Source organism: Syngnathus leptorhynchus, chromosome 2 (genome assembly GCF_054491065.1).
Source record: "Syngnathus leptorhynchus isolate UIUO chromosome 2, UIUO_Slep, whole genome shotgun sequence".
Classification (NCBI taxonomy): Eukaryota; Metazoa; Chordata; class Actinopteri; order Syngnathiformes; family Syngnathidae; genus Syngnathus; species Syngnathus leptorhynchus.
The window spans coordinates 719,580-734,363 of NC_141196.1; the positions used below are offsets into that span (position 1 = coordinate 719,580).

Sequence of the window (14,784 nt, forward strand, 5' to 3'; positions counted from 1 at the left end):
ACTCGTAAAAAGATTGCGAAAAACAATGTCAAGATCATCAGCAAAAACATTTGACGTTGCGGCAAGTCTTATTTGATTAGTTATTGTACAAAAAAAACCATTAGGCTCGTTTTTACCAAACATGGTGTGGCGGAGCGTCAGGGCAGGATGGGGCTGGAATTTTGGGGGCGTGCACGCCAGGGCGCCGAGATAAACTGAGGCAGGCAGGCATTCAATCCGTCGCCGTCAACAAAGATTAAAGGTAAACTGCTCAGGGGCTTCTTTTCTCCTTCTGTTGCTTTTGTCTCTTTCCGTCCAGCGCACATGCTCGATTTTGCTTAGTCTCGCCATTTCCTGTCATCCATCAGCCGCTTGCTGCAACTTCCCCAGCTCGCTCAGGAAGGGCGTGAGTGTGTGTGTGTGTGTGTGGGGGGGGGACTTTTTCCAGCGAGGTGCATTTTCAAGTAGACGAGCTTGATTTTAAAGAATCGAAACAAAAAAAAAAGAGGTATGATACTCAAATCATTGCCATCATTTTATATGGTCTGTGAAGGAAAAACTATCCAGGCAAGTGATGCCAGTCAAAAGCAAGGAGCATTCTTGAGTCAAATGTGACTGATTCCCTCTCGGCTAAGACCACGAGAACTTTCTGATCATTTCAATCACGTGCGTTCGAGGAGGTCAACGTCTAAAACATGCATAAGGGGCCCTTAGGGACCTTTCTCTGTGAAGTGTGCTGCTCGTTGTGTTGTGCGGGACTTGGCCATCTGGGGGCAGTACAAGGCTGACTGTACCGGAGGGCGGGAATATTAGTTGTTTATCACAGAGGACATTAGAATATGTGCTTGTGGCTATTGTACGGTTTGTGTTGTCTTGACTTGTCTCAAACTTTCTGTTGACTCCATCCAATCAAGCTCCGCCCCTGCGACATCCCATCATGGCCTTGGTTGTGTGGTCGCGGCTGCTGGGGGTGCGCGTGGCCGCCCTGCTGTTCACCTGCGTGGCTTTCAGCGCGGCGGCGCACGGCGCCCGGCTGCCTCACGGCGGCATGGCCTCCTGGTGCATCTTCTGCTGGGCCTTCAGCTTCGCCGCCACCGCTCTCATCCTGCTCGTGGAGCTGCTGGGCCTGCAGGCGCGAATACCCGTGTCCTGGTCCAACTTTCCCGTGACGGCGGCGTGCTACGCCGCCCTCCTCTGCCTCTCGGCCTCCGTCATCTTCCCGCTCTACTTCCTGAGGGATGGCGGCTACTACTCCCAGGTGCGTGAACACCGCGTGGCCTCCACCGTCTTCTCCTGCCTGGCGGCGCTGGCCTACATCCTGGAGGTGAGCCTGACGAGAGCGCGGCCCGGCGAGGTGGCGGGCTACATGGCCACGGCGCCGGGTTTGCTGAAGGTGTGCCAGACCTTGGTGGCCTGCATCATCTTCATCCTGGTCAGCGATCCGGTGGCGTACGACGGCCACGCGGCGCTCCAGTGGTGCATGGCCGTCTACTGCATCTGCTTCATCCTCTCCATGGCCGTGGTGGTCATGTGCGTGGGCGAGTGCACCGGCTGGCTGCCCGTGCCCTTCCCCCGCTTCCTGACGGCGTTCGGGCTCCTGGCGGCCGTCATGTACCTGACGGCCACCATCGTCTGGCCCATCTTCCAGTTCGACAAGCGCTACGGCGCAGGCGGCGCCCAGTCACGTCTGATCACTGTGGCGGTCCTCACCGGCCTCAACTTCCTGCTGTACCTCGCCGACATGGCGCACACTGCCAGACTTGTCTTTGTCAGCGGCTGACGCGGCACTGTGTTCTTTGTTTTTAGGACTTTTCTTTTTTTTTTTAATGACACTGGTCAACACATTTCTATTACATTTTTTAAGAGGAAAGTAGGCTTTTCTAGGTAACCTGTATCATTTTAAAAGTAAAGAAGGTCTGATTGCACCCACCAATACTTGGGCAAAGAAAATGTGACATGGAGTAAGTCCTCCTCAACTGTAGTTGGCGCTATTCTGCGGCCGTTTTCACACATCGACGGCCATATCGGTCACAATTTTTCGTCATTGTGTAAAATGATATTTTTCATTTCAAAAGATATCAGTACTTAGTATGGGTCTGAAATTTTCAAAAAGAAAAATATATTTCGAGACCATCTTAGATCCAAGTTTGCCCTCAACCCGTTTTTTTCCACGGTCCTTTTTTTCGACTAAATAGCAATCGTCGGCATTTGATGAATCGTTCGGCTGTCGTTATGACGACACGACGCAAAAAAATGACGTCTGATATGCATCGAACCTGGAAAGGACACGTTCACTGTGTCGGTACTTCTCGCGTTTGAGGTTCCTCTTAAAAACCTTTCGCAGTACGTAAACCCGAACGGTGTCTACGTGAATGGCCGATGTGAAAATGAACCAAATTCAACCGTCTGCTCTTTTATTCAAGTCAAACTGCGTGTGAAGTGATAGCGTGCGTCGTATGAATATCATAACATGGAGCCATCCGTTTCGTTCGGATACTTTTTCCACACGTGGCTGAATAAGGCGAGCAAACAAATGGAGACATTTTTGAGCCTAGCGCAAGATGACGTACAAGGCGTTTTCATCGCGTGCCGTGACGGAAGCGCTCGACTCCGTCGTCGCCGAGGCTCCGGACGACAAGCGGGAATAATATTAATGCAAACTGCGTGTACAACATCAGGAAGTAGTCAGTGTAAAAAAACAACAAATTGCGCTTTTCAAGTATGTCCAACACTGCCGGAGCCATCTTCTCGGCGCTGAGCGTGAAGAAAAAGAAAAAAAAAAAAAAAAGGAGCGTTTTACCGCGATTGGTCGCCGCTCACTCGTCCCTCCCCGCCTCCACCATCCGGTAGCGCTGTCGGCACGACGACGGTAGCGCGAGAGGCCAGGAGAAGACCACGGGCACGTTGGTCTGGACGTTGCGCTCCAGGAAGTTGAAGACGGGGTTCCACCACGTGCGCGACAGCAAGTTGTTGGGCGCCCGACGGAGAGCCTGCCGCCGGTTGAGCAATGGGATGGTTTTTGGAAATTTGAGGCCAATCGTGACGAGCGCCTTTGCACTTACGTGCGTGTTAGCCATGGTGTGGTACCACCAGAAGAGCCTGGTGGTGACAAAGTATCCCACCAGGACGTCGATGCTGTAGTGTTCGTGGCCCACCAAGATGCACAGCACACCCGAGGCGCTGAGCAGCCAGCAGATCCACTGGTACCAGCACATCCAGCGAGGAGAATCTGCGGGCGAGGGGCTCACGTTAGACGGCGCCGCGCCCGAGGTGCCGACGCCATTCTCTTTCGCTGACTCACATTCTTTGATGAAGAGGTAGGAGAGGGTCAACATCACCGTGTGGCCGCTGTACATGAAGTCGCCGCACATCATGTGGGAGCCGGTCAGCGATAAGCCTGCGCGTGCAAAAGAAATGCTAATGAAGTCAAGAATTGGTACTTTGAGTCAAGTCAAACGAAATCATCGTAATATCTGCGTCATAATAAAAACAACAATCAATAATAAAAAGAAATCATATACATATAAAAATAAATGTAAAATAAAATACAAATCTGTCAGAACTTAAGCTGCGGCGGGTTCTGTTTGTCAATCAAATGACCTCCGTTTCTGTGAAGGGTGCCACAAGGATCTATTCTGGGACGACTATTATTTGTCTTGGTATTGAAAACGGTTGAATTAACGTGTGTGTATTTGTCTTGGACCTCCTCCGGAGATGAGCCGCACAATCCTCCAGATCTTTCCTGCCGAGTCATCGTAGAGCTGCAAGATTTCACAACAGCACACGTTAACGCAAGGTGATGACGCCGGCCGCGGGCGGGCGGGCGTACCTTGGGCGCGCACACCATGTGTCGGCCGGGCACGGGCAGGGTGGTGATGTACATGGTGATGCAGCGGTACATGTAGAGCGTTCCGATGAGAAAGAAGCAGCGGCGCCCCACGATGGCTCTGACGTCAAGGAAAAGAATTGAAAGTTAAGGAAGAAAAAGTCAGAAACAGGTTTCTTACCTGTGCTTGAGGAGCAGCCACTGGATCAGCCAAAGTCCCACCAGGATCAGGCCGTTGACTTCCGTGACGGTGAAGGCCCAGGGAACGCGGCCCACATAGTCAAAGAACTTGTCGGGCAGCGGCGGGCTCACCGATTTGTCGGGCACCCTCTCGTGTACGATGGTGATGACCACGGTGGTGAAGACTAAGTTGAAGACGGCGTAGAGGAAAGCCACGCCCGTTTTCCACCACTCCTTGGGGAGCCGGTCGGCGCGCTCCTCCGACACCGAGATCTTGATATAGTCACAGTGGCGCTTCAGGCCGCTACTCAGGGATTGGACCAGCTGGTTCTGCTGGAGTAGGTCACTCATTTTGCCGCGCTTGCTCCTGCCGCCGTCGGGAGCGTCGGCCGCCGGCGGGGAGGCGGGGCGACCGGGGCCGCCGTTTGGGTGAGCGGGCGAGGAGGGCGCGCTTGCGGTTACGCTCACTTCCACGTGGGGGCGGATGTCGTTGTCGTCGTCGTCGTCCTGGATCAGACCCGAGGCCGCCATGGCTCTCTTTGGGATGACCGCCTCTCAGAACGCAGTCTCGGTGCTTCACCAAATAAAATCGATCCTACCGAAGCCTCCCCAATGACGCCGCTGAAAATCACCAAGGAATTTAGTTTGAAATAATTACCTTCATACACCAAATATCAATAAATGAATCAAAAATAAATAACCCTCGCTTGAACTTATACTGTTCACTTTCAAGTCCGATCCATTAGAATGTCATCTTTAGCAACTTTTGTGCGATACGTTTCATTCCTGAAGTCGAGTCGTGTGATTTAAATGGAAGGAAAGTCCAAAAATAATTCTTGCCATAATATTGGAACGCCCGTGTTTTGCGGTCAAGGTTGACGCTCGCTCGCTCGCTCGCTCGTTGAACAGGCTTTAATCAAGCCGCCCGCCCCGGAGGGAGTGACAACCACTCGTTCGTCATTTTAAGCAACACCGCCCTCTGCTGCCGACTGATCGTGACGTCATAATCAGACTAGAATAGGTTCGATCCAAGAGAAATTATTGCAAAAGAATTTTGAGACTCGCCTTTGCCCCCAAAATTGAAACGTTGGTTTTAACAATACAAAATATATACTTTTGGGATTATTGCTGCCATATTTAGGCATTTATTATTCTATGTGAGTCACGATGGTGTTAGTTGCTAAGTATTTTTTGACATGTAAAAAGTTTGAGGATTACAACCAAAACATTTAACCATTAATTTATGAAGAAATCCAGGTACCTTTCTATTACTGCGTGCGCGTGCGTGTGCGCGTGTCTCCCTTTCAGTCAATGAACACAACATCGGCGTAATTTCCTGTTTACGCCTCTCAAATCAACATCAGGCGATTCTAATTAAAGCCGATTCGGCAACAGTGGGCGTGACGTCGCTGTTTTGACCATAGAAAAAAAGGTTAAATAATAATTAGGAGAAAAAAAAAGATACACAGGGTGTTTAGCAAACGTATTCTTGTGTTAATTGCAACTTTGACTTCGATAAAGACAACGGTTCATTTGTTTATCCATGAAAAGCGTTTTAAAGGGCAAAACGTGAAGATGAAAATAGTTGGCGTCCTTCAAGCAGAAGGGGGCTCAGACCGGAAATGAGAAGTACACCTGTCGGGACGGACCGAAGACACTTCGTCGTCATGAAAACACCAAAAGTGAACAAACACACACTTACCCCGTCAGCTGGGGATAAAAAAGATTCCCACAAGTTGGTGATTCCTTTCGTTCTTTGGGAAAACTTTGAGCTGGTTTAGTTTCGACTTGGACGCGTTACGGGTTCCCAGTTGAGGTTCGACGTCGACTTCCGCCTACGCCAGCTCCGCCACTCACCTGAGTTCGGCCAAGCTCGTTTTTTTCCGTAAAAAAAAAAAAAAGGAGTCGCCCTACGGAAGCTTGAAAATGTCAAAATAGATACTATAGTTATCGAGGTGATGTTTTGTATTACAATTATTGTTTTAATATGGGGGTTGAAATCACGTTGTTTATCAAAAAACTTTCAACTTTGATTTCTGTAATTGTATCATTACAAAATCAAACATATACAACGCCGTACTCTTGCGTTTGGCAAATGACCAGACAGGTGAGACCTGGGAGTATCAGATCAGGAGATGCTTTGAGACTTATTGTCAATTTGTTTTATACATGTGAAGTCCTTTGATTTAGGGCGACATAAATAAACTTGACTTGACATATATCCCCAATTTCAAAATTTGGGAACAAAAAAAAAACGATAGTCACCATTATATTCATGATTCATTCATTTTTTTAGCACATTGAAGTCATTTTTGTCATTACATTTAATTATTTTTTCCCATGAATAAGCACGGACTGGTGATCAGGATAAGTGATTAGATTTATGTGAAAAAATAAATAAAAAAGCCACTCGGGCAGTGGCTGTTCTTGTGTCGGGGGCGGGGCTCCTGCCAGCTTAAGATGGACTGGGACAGCTGATGGACAAACGTCTCTGTCGGCGAAGGGCAACAAAAAGCTCGAAGAAATGGACTCGGACAAGATGTTTCATCCCAGGTTGGAACGCTGCTGCAAGTGTCTGCGACTTTGTGCGCGCGCGCGCGTGTGTGCGTGTGGTTGGAGTTGGAGCGTATGTTGTTTTTTTCACAAGTGGAGAATATCAAACTGCATCTTTCCATCACAAATGTTCGTATCACATGCTTCACATTTTAATTTGGTTTGTTGTTTGTTGTGTGTGAGCGCCCGCGTGTTTTTACGCTTCTTCTCAGTGTGCGCATGCGCCTTGTCACCCAAAGTTATTTTCAGCGAGCACAGCTGTCGCGTGCACGCCATGTGAGGATATTTTTGTCAAGGTACATGGAATAAAACAATGGATGGATGGTTGATTTATTTTTCTTATAATTATTTTTTTTTGTTCTTGCATGTATTTGACAGAGTCTTTGACTCAGCTCGGAAAACGATTGACACGCATATTTTAGAATTTCAAATCAATTGGCGCCACGCAGATTTTTAACAGCCAGTGTAGCGTCCTCACTGGATAAGAGCTAAAAAAAGCGTCAATATTGTGACTCGCACTTTTAGCCTATCTGCGGCCCTGATGAAGTTGGACCCCGAAGACGGCGGCAAGATGATGGAATACTTCCAAACGCACGCCTTGCTGGCCAGAGAGAAAACTCGTAAGATTCTGCTTCACAGACAGACAATCAAAGGCTTTCCGGTGAATGCTTGGTATTTTCTCGCAGTCCTGCAGGCGTCCGTGCGCGAGCAGAAGAAACTGCTGGTGGAAAACGGCAAACTGAAGAAGGACATTGAGGAGCTGAGGCACGAGCTCCACGACAAACAGAGGAGACGCCTGGGTACGAGCGCTCGGGCTTAACAACGGCACAGCCTTTTTCTCCTACTTGTTTTTTTCTTCTTCTTCTTTCAGCTAAGGTCCTCCTCTCACCCAGCAAGACGCTCAATCCGCCTGCTTCACCGGCCGCCGCGGGGGCATCGCAGACCCCCTCGCTCGACCTCGATGGGGGACGCAAGGTGACTCACAGGCAAAGGGGAGACAAGAAAGGTGAGGAGTCAAATTTGGGAGGTCTCAATGGTCTCAGGCTCCATCAGGTCTTTTCTTTTCCTTCCAGCTGGCCCTGCAACACCGCCGCCCACAGTTGACGTGTCCCGCCTGGACCTGAGAGTCGGACGCGTCCTCAGCGTTCGCCGCCACCCGCAAGCAGCCAATCTGACGGTTCAAGACGTCGACGTAGGGGAGAAAGCCCCCCGCTCGGTCGTCAGCAAGCGTCGCCCGGACGACCAACAGCCGGTTTCTTCTTCTTCTTCTTCTTTTTGGTCTGGTTTATTTCTGGCCCTTTTCGCTCATTTCCTTGTGCTCGGCAGCTCGTCGGCTCGCTCGCCGTCTTGCTGTGCAACGTGAAGGGCTGCAAAGTAAAGGGCGTGGCTTCGCACGCCCGACTCCTGCGTTGCTTTCAGCCTGACGGGCCGGTTGAGCTGCTGGCCCCGCCCACTGGGTCCAACCCCGGAGACAGAGTCACTTTCCTCAACCATCCCGGTAATGGCTGTTGTATTCGGGGCCAGAAGGTCCAACACAAGGCACATACGGACAGAAAATCAACTCCAAACGGTCATAGTCAATTCAATTCATAGCGCTGCTCCCTCTGCTGTACCGGCTTTGGCCACTGGGCGGCGGTATAACACAGTCACGCAGACACAAACTCTTCTTCAACTACTCCAAATCACTCAGTAACATGCAGTGAAATTCGTCCGGGAGGATAAAGAATATATTCTCGTTTACGGTTATGTCTACAGCTCCAAATTTGTGGTTCTAAAACTGCAATGCTAACCGCTAGCGTGTCAGTGGCAATTTGTGATGTTAGCATTTGGGCAACATTGGTTGTTTCAAACATCCAAAATGCAATGCGTGCGCGTGTGTGTGTGTGTCTTTAGCAGGTGAACCTGACCGTGAGCTGAAGACCAAGCAGCGGGTGTGGGATCGTGTCCAGGCCGGCCTCCGGGTGGACGCCCAGGGTGTGGCCACCTACAACGGCTGCGGCTTCCAGGTGGAGGGGAAGGGCCTGTGCAGGGCGCCGTCGCTCACCAACGCCACCATCCGATGCACATAGACCAGGCTTGTCCAAAGTCCGGCCCGCGGGCCAATTGCGGCCCGTGGTCAAATTTCCTCAGGCCCGCAGCCTCTGTGATAAAATCTTTAGTGTGTGGCCCGCCGCCATTGTTGACCAGCGCTTTAATACACACGTACCAAAGCTATTTTATATTTATGCCGCAGAAATGTAATCTCGCGCGACCCGGCGTGATTTCACAGCGAGAACATGACTCCAGCTGTCCTGCTATGCGGAGCATGCGCAAGTCAAATGCGGAAATAAACCCGTTGTAAAAAGGGCACGGGCGAACCCCGTGTGAAATGTTCATGAGGCGAAAATCATTTTAAACTCATGTCAATTGAAGGTATTTCATACAGTTTGTTCAATGTATTACTTATAACTCCTGTTTCAAATGTTCATGAGGCGAAAATCCTTTTAAACTCATGTCAATTGAAGGTATTTCATAGAGTTTGTTCAATGTTATCGGACTCTTCAGATATGAATGAAAGGCACAATTTGTGTTTTTAGAGTTGTTCGCATCTGCCTGAGTGGCTTATATTTGGTTATTTTGTCATTTAAAAAATAAAGACAATTGGGAGAATGAAATTTGTTTTGTAACAGTGTTTATTTGGATGAAATTGTAGTTAAAAAAATGTCCGAAAAAACGACTGGCCCCCGGCCGGGCCCCTTCACTTTATCAAATCTGGCCCTCCTTGCAAAAAGTTTGGACACCCCTGGAATCAAGCATTGAGCGTTTGAGAAAAACACCAGGCATGCATTGAACACTTCATTCAGGCAAACATTTGTGCGCATCATGAAGTTAGTATCAAAGCATTTCTTGGTCCATCACATATCCCAAAATGTCTCGTTCCGTCTTCTTTCAAACTGGAGAAATGTCGTCTTTATATGCTTCAAATGTTCCTTCCGTGGATTTCATGCGTGCTTCTCTACTTTATTCAATCTGTTTTCGGAGCTAGGCGCGAGCGACTTTTTGGAAGCCATTTTCTTCAACGGCGCCCCGGAAGATGTTTGGAACCTACCACTCGATCTTCAGACTGCAGCGAGAATCCATTTGGACCTCCTCCAAGGCCCGCTTTCCTTCCTCTCCGGGGTCATTACAGGCCAGGTCCAGCTGTTGGAGGTGGGAGGGGTTGGACCGCAGAGCCTTGGCCAGTGAGACGCATCCTCGCGTGCCGATCTCGCACCCTGCGAGCCTGAGAAGACAAGAGGGCGGCTGACACAAGCCCAAGGTACTTGGGCCGGCCGGCTGGCCACCTGTCGCTCGAGGAGAGCCTTACGTGAGGACTTGCAAGGTGCACTGCGGCTTTGCCAGTCCGGCGGCGAGCGCCTCCAGCCCCTCGTCGTACAAGCCGTTGTCGCCGAGATGCAGCTCCCTCAGGTTGCGGGACGAGCTTAGAACAGAGGCCAGCGCCTCGCAGCTTTTATCGCTCAGCTTGCACTTTTTGAGCCTGAGAGGAGAAGAGGGCGGCTGACACAAGCCCAAGGTTCCTGGGCTGGCTCGAGGAGAGCCTTACCCGAGAACTTGCAAGGTGCACTGCGGCTTTGCCAGTCCGGCGGCGAGCGCCTCCAGCCCCTCGTCGTACAAGCCGTTGTCGCCGAGATGCAGCTCCCTCAGGTTGCGGGACGAGCTTAGAACAGAGGCCAGCGCCTCGCAGCTTTTATCGCTCAGCTTGCACTTTTTGAGCCTGAGAGGAGAAGAGGGCGGCTGACACAAGCCCAAGGTTCCTGGGCTGGCTCGAGGAGAGCCTTACCCGAGAACTTGCAAGGTGCACTGCGGCTTTGCCAGTCCGGCGGCGAGCGCCTCCAGCCCCTCGTCGTACAAGCCGTTGTCGCCGAGATGCAGCTCCCTCAGGTTGCGGGACGAGCTTAGAACAGAGGCCAGCGCCTCGCAGCTTTTATCGCTCAGCTTGCACTTTTTGAGCCTGAGAGGAGAAGAGGGCGGCTGACACAAGCCCAAGGTTCCTGGGCTGGCTCGAGGAGAGCCTTACCTGAGAACTTGCAAGGTGCACTGCGGCTTTGCCAGTCCGGCAGCGAGCGCCTCCAGCCCCTCGTCGTACAAGCCGTTGTCGCCGAGATGCAGCTCCCTCAGGTTGCGGGACGAGCTTAGAACAGAGGCCAGCGCCTCGCAGCTTTTATCGCTCAGCTTGCACTTTTTGAGCCTGAGAGGAGAAGAGGGCGGCTGACACAAGCCCAAGGTTCTTGGGCTGGCTCGAGGAGAGCCTTACCTGAGAACTTCCAAGGTGCACTGCGGCTTTGCCAGTCCGGCGGCGAGCGCCTCCAGCCCCTCGTCGTACAAGCCGTTGTCGCCGAGATGCAGCTCCCTCAGGTTGCGGGACGAGCTTAGAACAGAGGCCAGCGCCTCGCAGCTTTCATCGCTCAGCTGGCAATTCCCGAGCCTGAGAAGACAAGAGGGCGGCTGACACAAGCCCAAGGTTCTTGGGCCGGCTCGAGGAGAGCCTTACCCGAGAACTTGCAAGGTGCACTGCGGCTTTGCCAGTCCGGCGGCGAGCGCCTCCAGCCCCTCGTCGTACAAGCCGTTGTCGCCGAGATGCAGCTCCCTCAGGGTGCGGGACGAGCTTAGAACAGAGGCCAGCGCCTCGCAGCTTTTATTGCTCAGCTTGCACCACTGGAGCCTGAGAAGACAAGAGGGTTTGGGCTGACACAAGCTCAAGGTTCTTGGGCCGCCTCGAGGAGAGCCTTACCTGAGAACTTCCAAGGTGCACTGCGGCTTTGCCAGTCCGGCGGCGAGCGCCTCCAGCCCGTCGTCATACAAGTCGTTCCGGCTGAGATCCAGCTCCCTCAGGGTGCGGGACGAGCTTAGAACAGAGGCCAGCGCCTCACAGCTTTTCTTTCTTAGATCGCAATTCCAGAGCCTGAGAAGACAAGAGGGTTTGGGCTGACACGTGCGCGACCGGTTCAACGTGCTGGCTCGACGGCACCTACACTGATTTTTGAGAAGCCTTGACCACCGGCAGCAGCATCAGGAGCCCCTTCTCGGACGGAGCGTATTTCCCGAGTTCGAAGCAACTCGTGGCTTCGTCGGAAGCCCGCAAGAGGAAGACCAGGGCCGACCACATGGCCGGAGGTAGGTCCTCCGTCAATTCGTCTTTGTGTAGGTATATTTGGATCTGCTCCAGCAGCGACTCGTCCTTCAGTTCGTTCAGGCAGTAGAACAAGTTGATGTTCTCCTCGGGAGAATTCTGCTCAATCTGTTGCTTGATCAAGCAGACTGTTTCTTCCTTGCTGTGTCTGAAGTTCTCGGGAGCTTTCAGCAGCTCACCCAGGAGGTCCTGGTTGCACTGCAAGGAGAGGCCCAGCAGGAAGCGGAGGAACAAGTCCAGGTTTCCCTCACTCTTGGAGGCTTTGCGGATGGCCGCCTCGTGTACCTGAGTGAGTGGGCTATTCCAAAACAACAGGAGCGTCCGGCCGGAATCGTCCAGCACGTTCTTGTTGTCCTGGAACAGGCTCATCATCACGTAGAGAGCGGCCAGATATTCCTGGACGGTCAGGTGGATGAACTGAAACATCTTGCGTTGGTATTTCTGGAGCGGGGGTACCTCCCTGAAGACCACGGTGAAGACTCCCGAGTGTTTTGCGCCCTGCGGGTCATCCAAGCCGCTTTCCCGCAAGTCGCTCTCGTAGAAGATCTGTTGCTTTTTCATCAGGTGCCGAAAAGCCAGCTCGGCCAGCGCTTTGACGTACTCCGTGCTCTTCTGGCTGTCTCGCTCCTTGGACCTGTCCAGGTGATAGAGCAGGAACTCTGTGTACATCTCGGTCAGGCTTTCGGGCAGCGCCTTTCCGTGTTCCCGTTGATCTCGGAGCACGGTGGCGGTGAGCCAGCAGAAGACGGGCAAGTGGCACATGATGAAAATGGTGCGGGACTTCTGGATGTGCTTGATGACGTCCTCCTCGGCGGGGAACCTCTTCCTGAAGTAGTCCAGCCTCTGGGAGTCGCTGAAGCCTTTCACCTCGGTTCCGCCGTCCGCCAGGCGCGGCGGGACGTCGTGGGCCGCCTGGGGCCGCGTGGTGATCCAAACCCGGGCGCAGGGAAGCAAGTTCCCCTTGATGAGATGCGCCAGGAGCACCTCCACGGGGTAGGCTCGGGTCACGTTCAGGTCCACCTTGCGCTCGTCGCTCAGGTCCAGTTTGAGGCGGGACTCGTCCAGGCCGTCCAGGATAAACAAAATCTTGATGCTGCTGGACTGGTAGTCGAGGTTGCCCGACTCTTGCAGACTGACCAAGATGTCGTCCAGCTTCTTGATGGCCTTGCTCTCACGGACAAAGAGTCGGATGAGCTCTGCCAGCGAAAAGCTTTTCGTCTCCTCCAAGTTCAACTCGCGGAAGGCGAAGGGAAAGATGAAGTCCACGTCTGTGTTGGTTCTCCCGCTGGCCCAGTCCAGGACAAACTTGCGCACCAGGAAGGTCTTCCCGACGCCCGCGAAGCCCACGGTGAGCATCGTGCGAAGGGGCTTCTGGCTTTGGAAGATGTCGCAGGGCTGGATGGACTCCTCCTCGGCCGCGCCGCACATCTCCATCTGAAGGACCTCGTGCTGCTTGTCGGGGAGACCGGCGACGCCGCGGGTAATGTTGAGCTCGGTGTAGACGTCCTCCAGAGGCTCCTGCCGGCTGTGCCCCGTGTTGCCCTCGGGAACGCTGAGGTAGCTCTTCCGCAGGTTGTTTTGCAGCTCCCGCTTGAATTTGCCGATCTGCTCGCGATCCACTGAGGAGATGCTACCTGAGGGCGCAGAAGGAGATCCCGTGTGGTCTTTAGGCCCGGCCGCAAGCGTGCCGCAGCCGTGCCGCAGCCGTGCCGCCGCTTCCCCTCGAGGAAGGAGGCAAGAGCTGTTGCCACCGTTTGTATCACCTGAGAGTTTTCAGGTAAGCTGCTTTCCGCCAACCCCCCCCCCCTTCTCCACCAGAAGCCACGTTCACCTTACCTTTGATTAGCGCTGGGTTGTCGCGCAGCTTCTGGGCCAGGTCGTAGTTCTTGATGTTGTTCTCCAGAATCTGGATGGTCTTCTCTACCGCGTTGTTGCCGTGCGTGTTTATCAGCTGTTCGGCGATGTCAGTCCGGTCTGCCTTTTCTCTTTTGCTCTTAGGCAGACCTATAAAGGCCTTGAACTTCTTAAAGTCCGCCTGCTCCAGGTTTTCCAGCGTTTCCAACAGCAGCTCCTTGATTTTCATATCCATCTTTCCCAAAGCAGTCCAAAAATAGCGTTGAGCTGACAAGACCACAAAAGTCAGAATCCTGTCACCCCTCGTTTTTTTTTTTTCCTTCACCGGCCCTAATCCTCTTCCGTATACATACAATAAAAATGAAGTAAGAAATAAACGAATGTCAGTTCACAGAAGTTTTGTTCGGCCAATAAATGCTATTGCTAGTTGTGTCGCTAACGAAGAAACAACAGGTCGACCTATCTCGTCACTCTAGTAGGTTTCCAGAACATACACAGCAAATCCAAAAGTCCAAGCGATCAAACCCCCGGGCTACTTGACTTGAACGACGTCCGAGGTCAGGCTGGCAGGCCGACTTCACTTTCACGCTGACTGAACTTTTGACTTTGACTGCTAGCACATAGCGATTGTTCAGGGCGCGGCTTCGAAGTTAGCCTTACTTCTGCTTTTGTCTCGCGACTTCCTATGATTAGCAAGAGGGGCGGTTTTTTGTTGATGTTGCCCTGGGCGGGTAATACGGGTGCAATCCGCGCGGGGGCGCACGAGCACTCTCAAGCAAAGCAAATGGCCAGTTTTCAGATCTCAAATCTGTTCAGTGGGGCGCACTTATTGTCACGTGATGTCAATTTGCTGCAGAGTCGTGTCGGGTCGTGTCGGACGGAGTTCTTTCTTCGGTGATGGCACTGTGGCTTGTTTTGTACAATTTCCGCTTTAGTTGATCTTCCCCTTCCAAAAGCCAGCAGTCGTCCTGCCCGCACTTGACCCCTGCTTCACTGTCCTTGCTCCCTTTCCTCCTGAATCACGTGACCCTCGTTTCCAGACATCGCAATATGCCACGACACTTCGAGAAATTCCAATGACAGACGTTAGGGAAAAGATGCGGCAAGCTCAGTTTGGAATCGTCAAGCCACGTTGCAATGCCTCAAGTCAACCGCTAAGTGGCGCTAGCAGACAAGTAAGCTTGCCGTGGCGGGCGCAGCGATGCGCCATTCACACCCTGGG

The 14,784-nt window shown here is 52.3% G+C and overlaps 4 protein-coding genes across 6 annotated transcripts; 2 read left to right on the top strand and 2 right to left on the bottom strand.

Moving 5' to 3' along the window:
• Nucleotides 1-188: 188 nt before the first annotated feature.
• Nucleotides 189-3,297, top strand: LOC147059911 (myeloid-associated differentiation marker homolog). 2 transcript variants are annotated; one of them, XM_085905325.1, is made up of 2 exons: nucleotides 189-241; nucleotides 894-3,297. In XM_085905325.1, the coding sequence occupies exon 2, from the start codon at nucleotides 917-919 to the stop codon at nucleotides 1,757-1,759; it is 843 nt and encodes a 280-aa protein (XP_085761451.1). In that variant the 5' UTR covers nucleotides 189-241; nucleotides 894-916; the 3' UTR covers nucleotides 1,760-3,297. The 2 variants fall into 2 exon arrangements, with proteins under 2 accessions (XP_085761451.1, XP_085761452.1); XM_085905326.1 differs by lacking the exon at nucleotides 189-241 and adding an exon at nucleotides 313-487.
• LOC147059912 (phosphatidylcholine:ceramide cholinephosphotransferase 2-like) lies at nucleotides 2,377-5,858 on the bottom strand. 2 transcript variants are annotated; one of them, XM_085905262.1, is made up of 7 exons: nucleotides 5,688-5,858; nucleotides 3,987-4,606; nucleotides 3,809-3,926; nucleotides 3,683-3,740; nucleotides 3,281-3,376; nucleotides 3,042-3,208; nucleotides 2,377-2,969 (listed from the first exon to the last, which is right to left on the bottom strand). In XM_085905262.1, exons 2-7 carry the CDS (start codon nucleotides 4,514-4,516, stop codon nucleotides 2,796-2,798), a joined length of 1,143 nt encoding a protein of 380 aa, XP_085761388.1. In that variant the 5' UTR covers nucleotides 4,517-4,606; nucleotides 5,688-5,858; the 3' UTR covers nucleotides 2,377-2,795. The 2 variants fall into 2 exon arrangements, with proteins under 2 accessions (XP_085761388.1, XP_085761389.1); XM_085905263.1 differs by lacking the exon at nucleotides 5,688-5,858 and adding an exon at nucleotides 5,247-5,348.
• Nucleotides 5,859-6,462: 604 nt separating this feature from the next.
• Nucleotides 6,463-9,194, top strand: LOC147059913 (aminoacyl tRNA synthase complex-interacting multifunctional protein 1-like). Its single transcript, XM_085905379.1, has 7 exons — nucleotides 6,463-6,538; nucleotides 7,064-7,158; nucleotides 7,225-7,338; nucleotides 7,410-7,544; nucleotides 7,612-7,790; nucleotides 7,865-8,036; nucleotides 8,432-9,194. Exons 1-7 carry the CDS (start codon nucleotides 6,510-6,512, stop codon nucleotides 8,605-8,607), a joined length of 900 nt encoding a protein of 299 aa, XP_085761505.1. The 5' UTR covers nucleotides 6,463-6,509; the 3' UTR covers nucleotides 8,608-9,194.
• Nucleotides 9,195-9,232: 38 nt separating this feature from the next.
• Nucleotides 9,233-14,271, bottom strand: LOC147059914 (NACHT, LRR and PYD domains-containing protein 3-like). Its single transcript, XM_085905146.1, has 10 exons — nucleotides 13,545-14,271; nucleotides 11,551-13,342; nucleotides 11,310-11,480; nucleotides 11,070-11,240; nucleotides 10,833-11,003; nucleotides 10,596-10,766; nucleotides 10,359-10,529; nucleotides 10,122-10,292; nucleotides 9,885-10,055; nucleotides 9,233-9,800 (listed from the first exon to the last, which is right to left on the bottom strand). The coding sequence occupies exons 1-10, from the start codon at nucleotides 13,795-13,797 to the stop codon at nucleotides 9,623-9,625; spliced, it is 3,420 nt and encodes a 1,139-aa protein (XP_085761272.1). The 5' UTR covers nucleotides 13,798-14,271; the 3' UTR covers nucleotides 9,233-9,622.
• Between the last annotated feature and the right edge of the window lie 513 nt (nucleotides 14,272-14,784).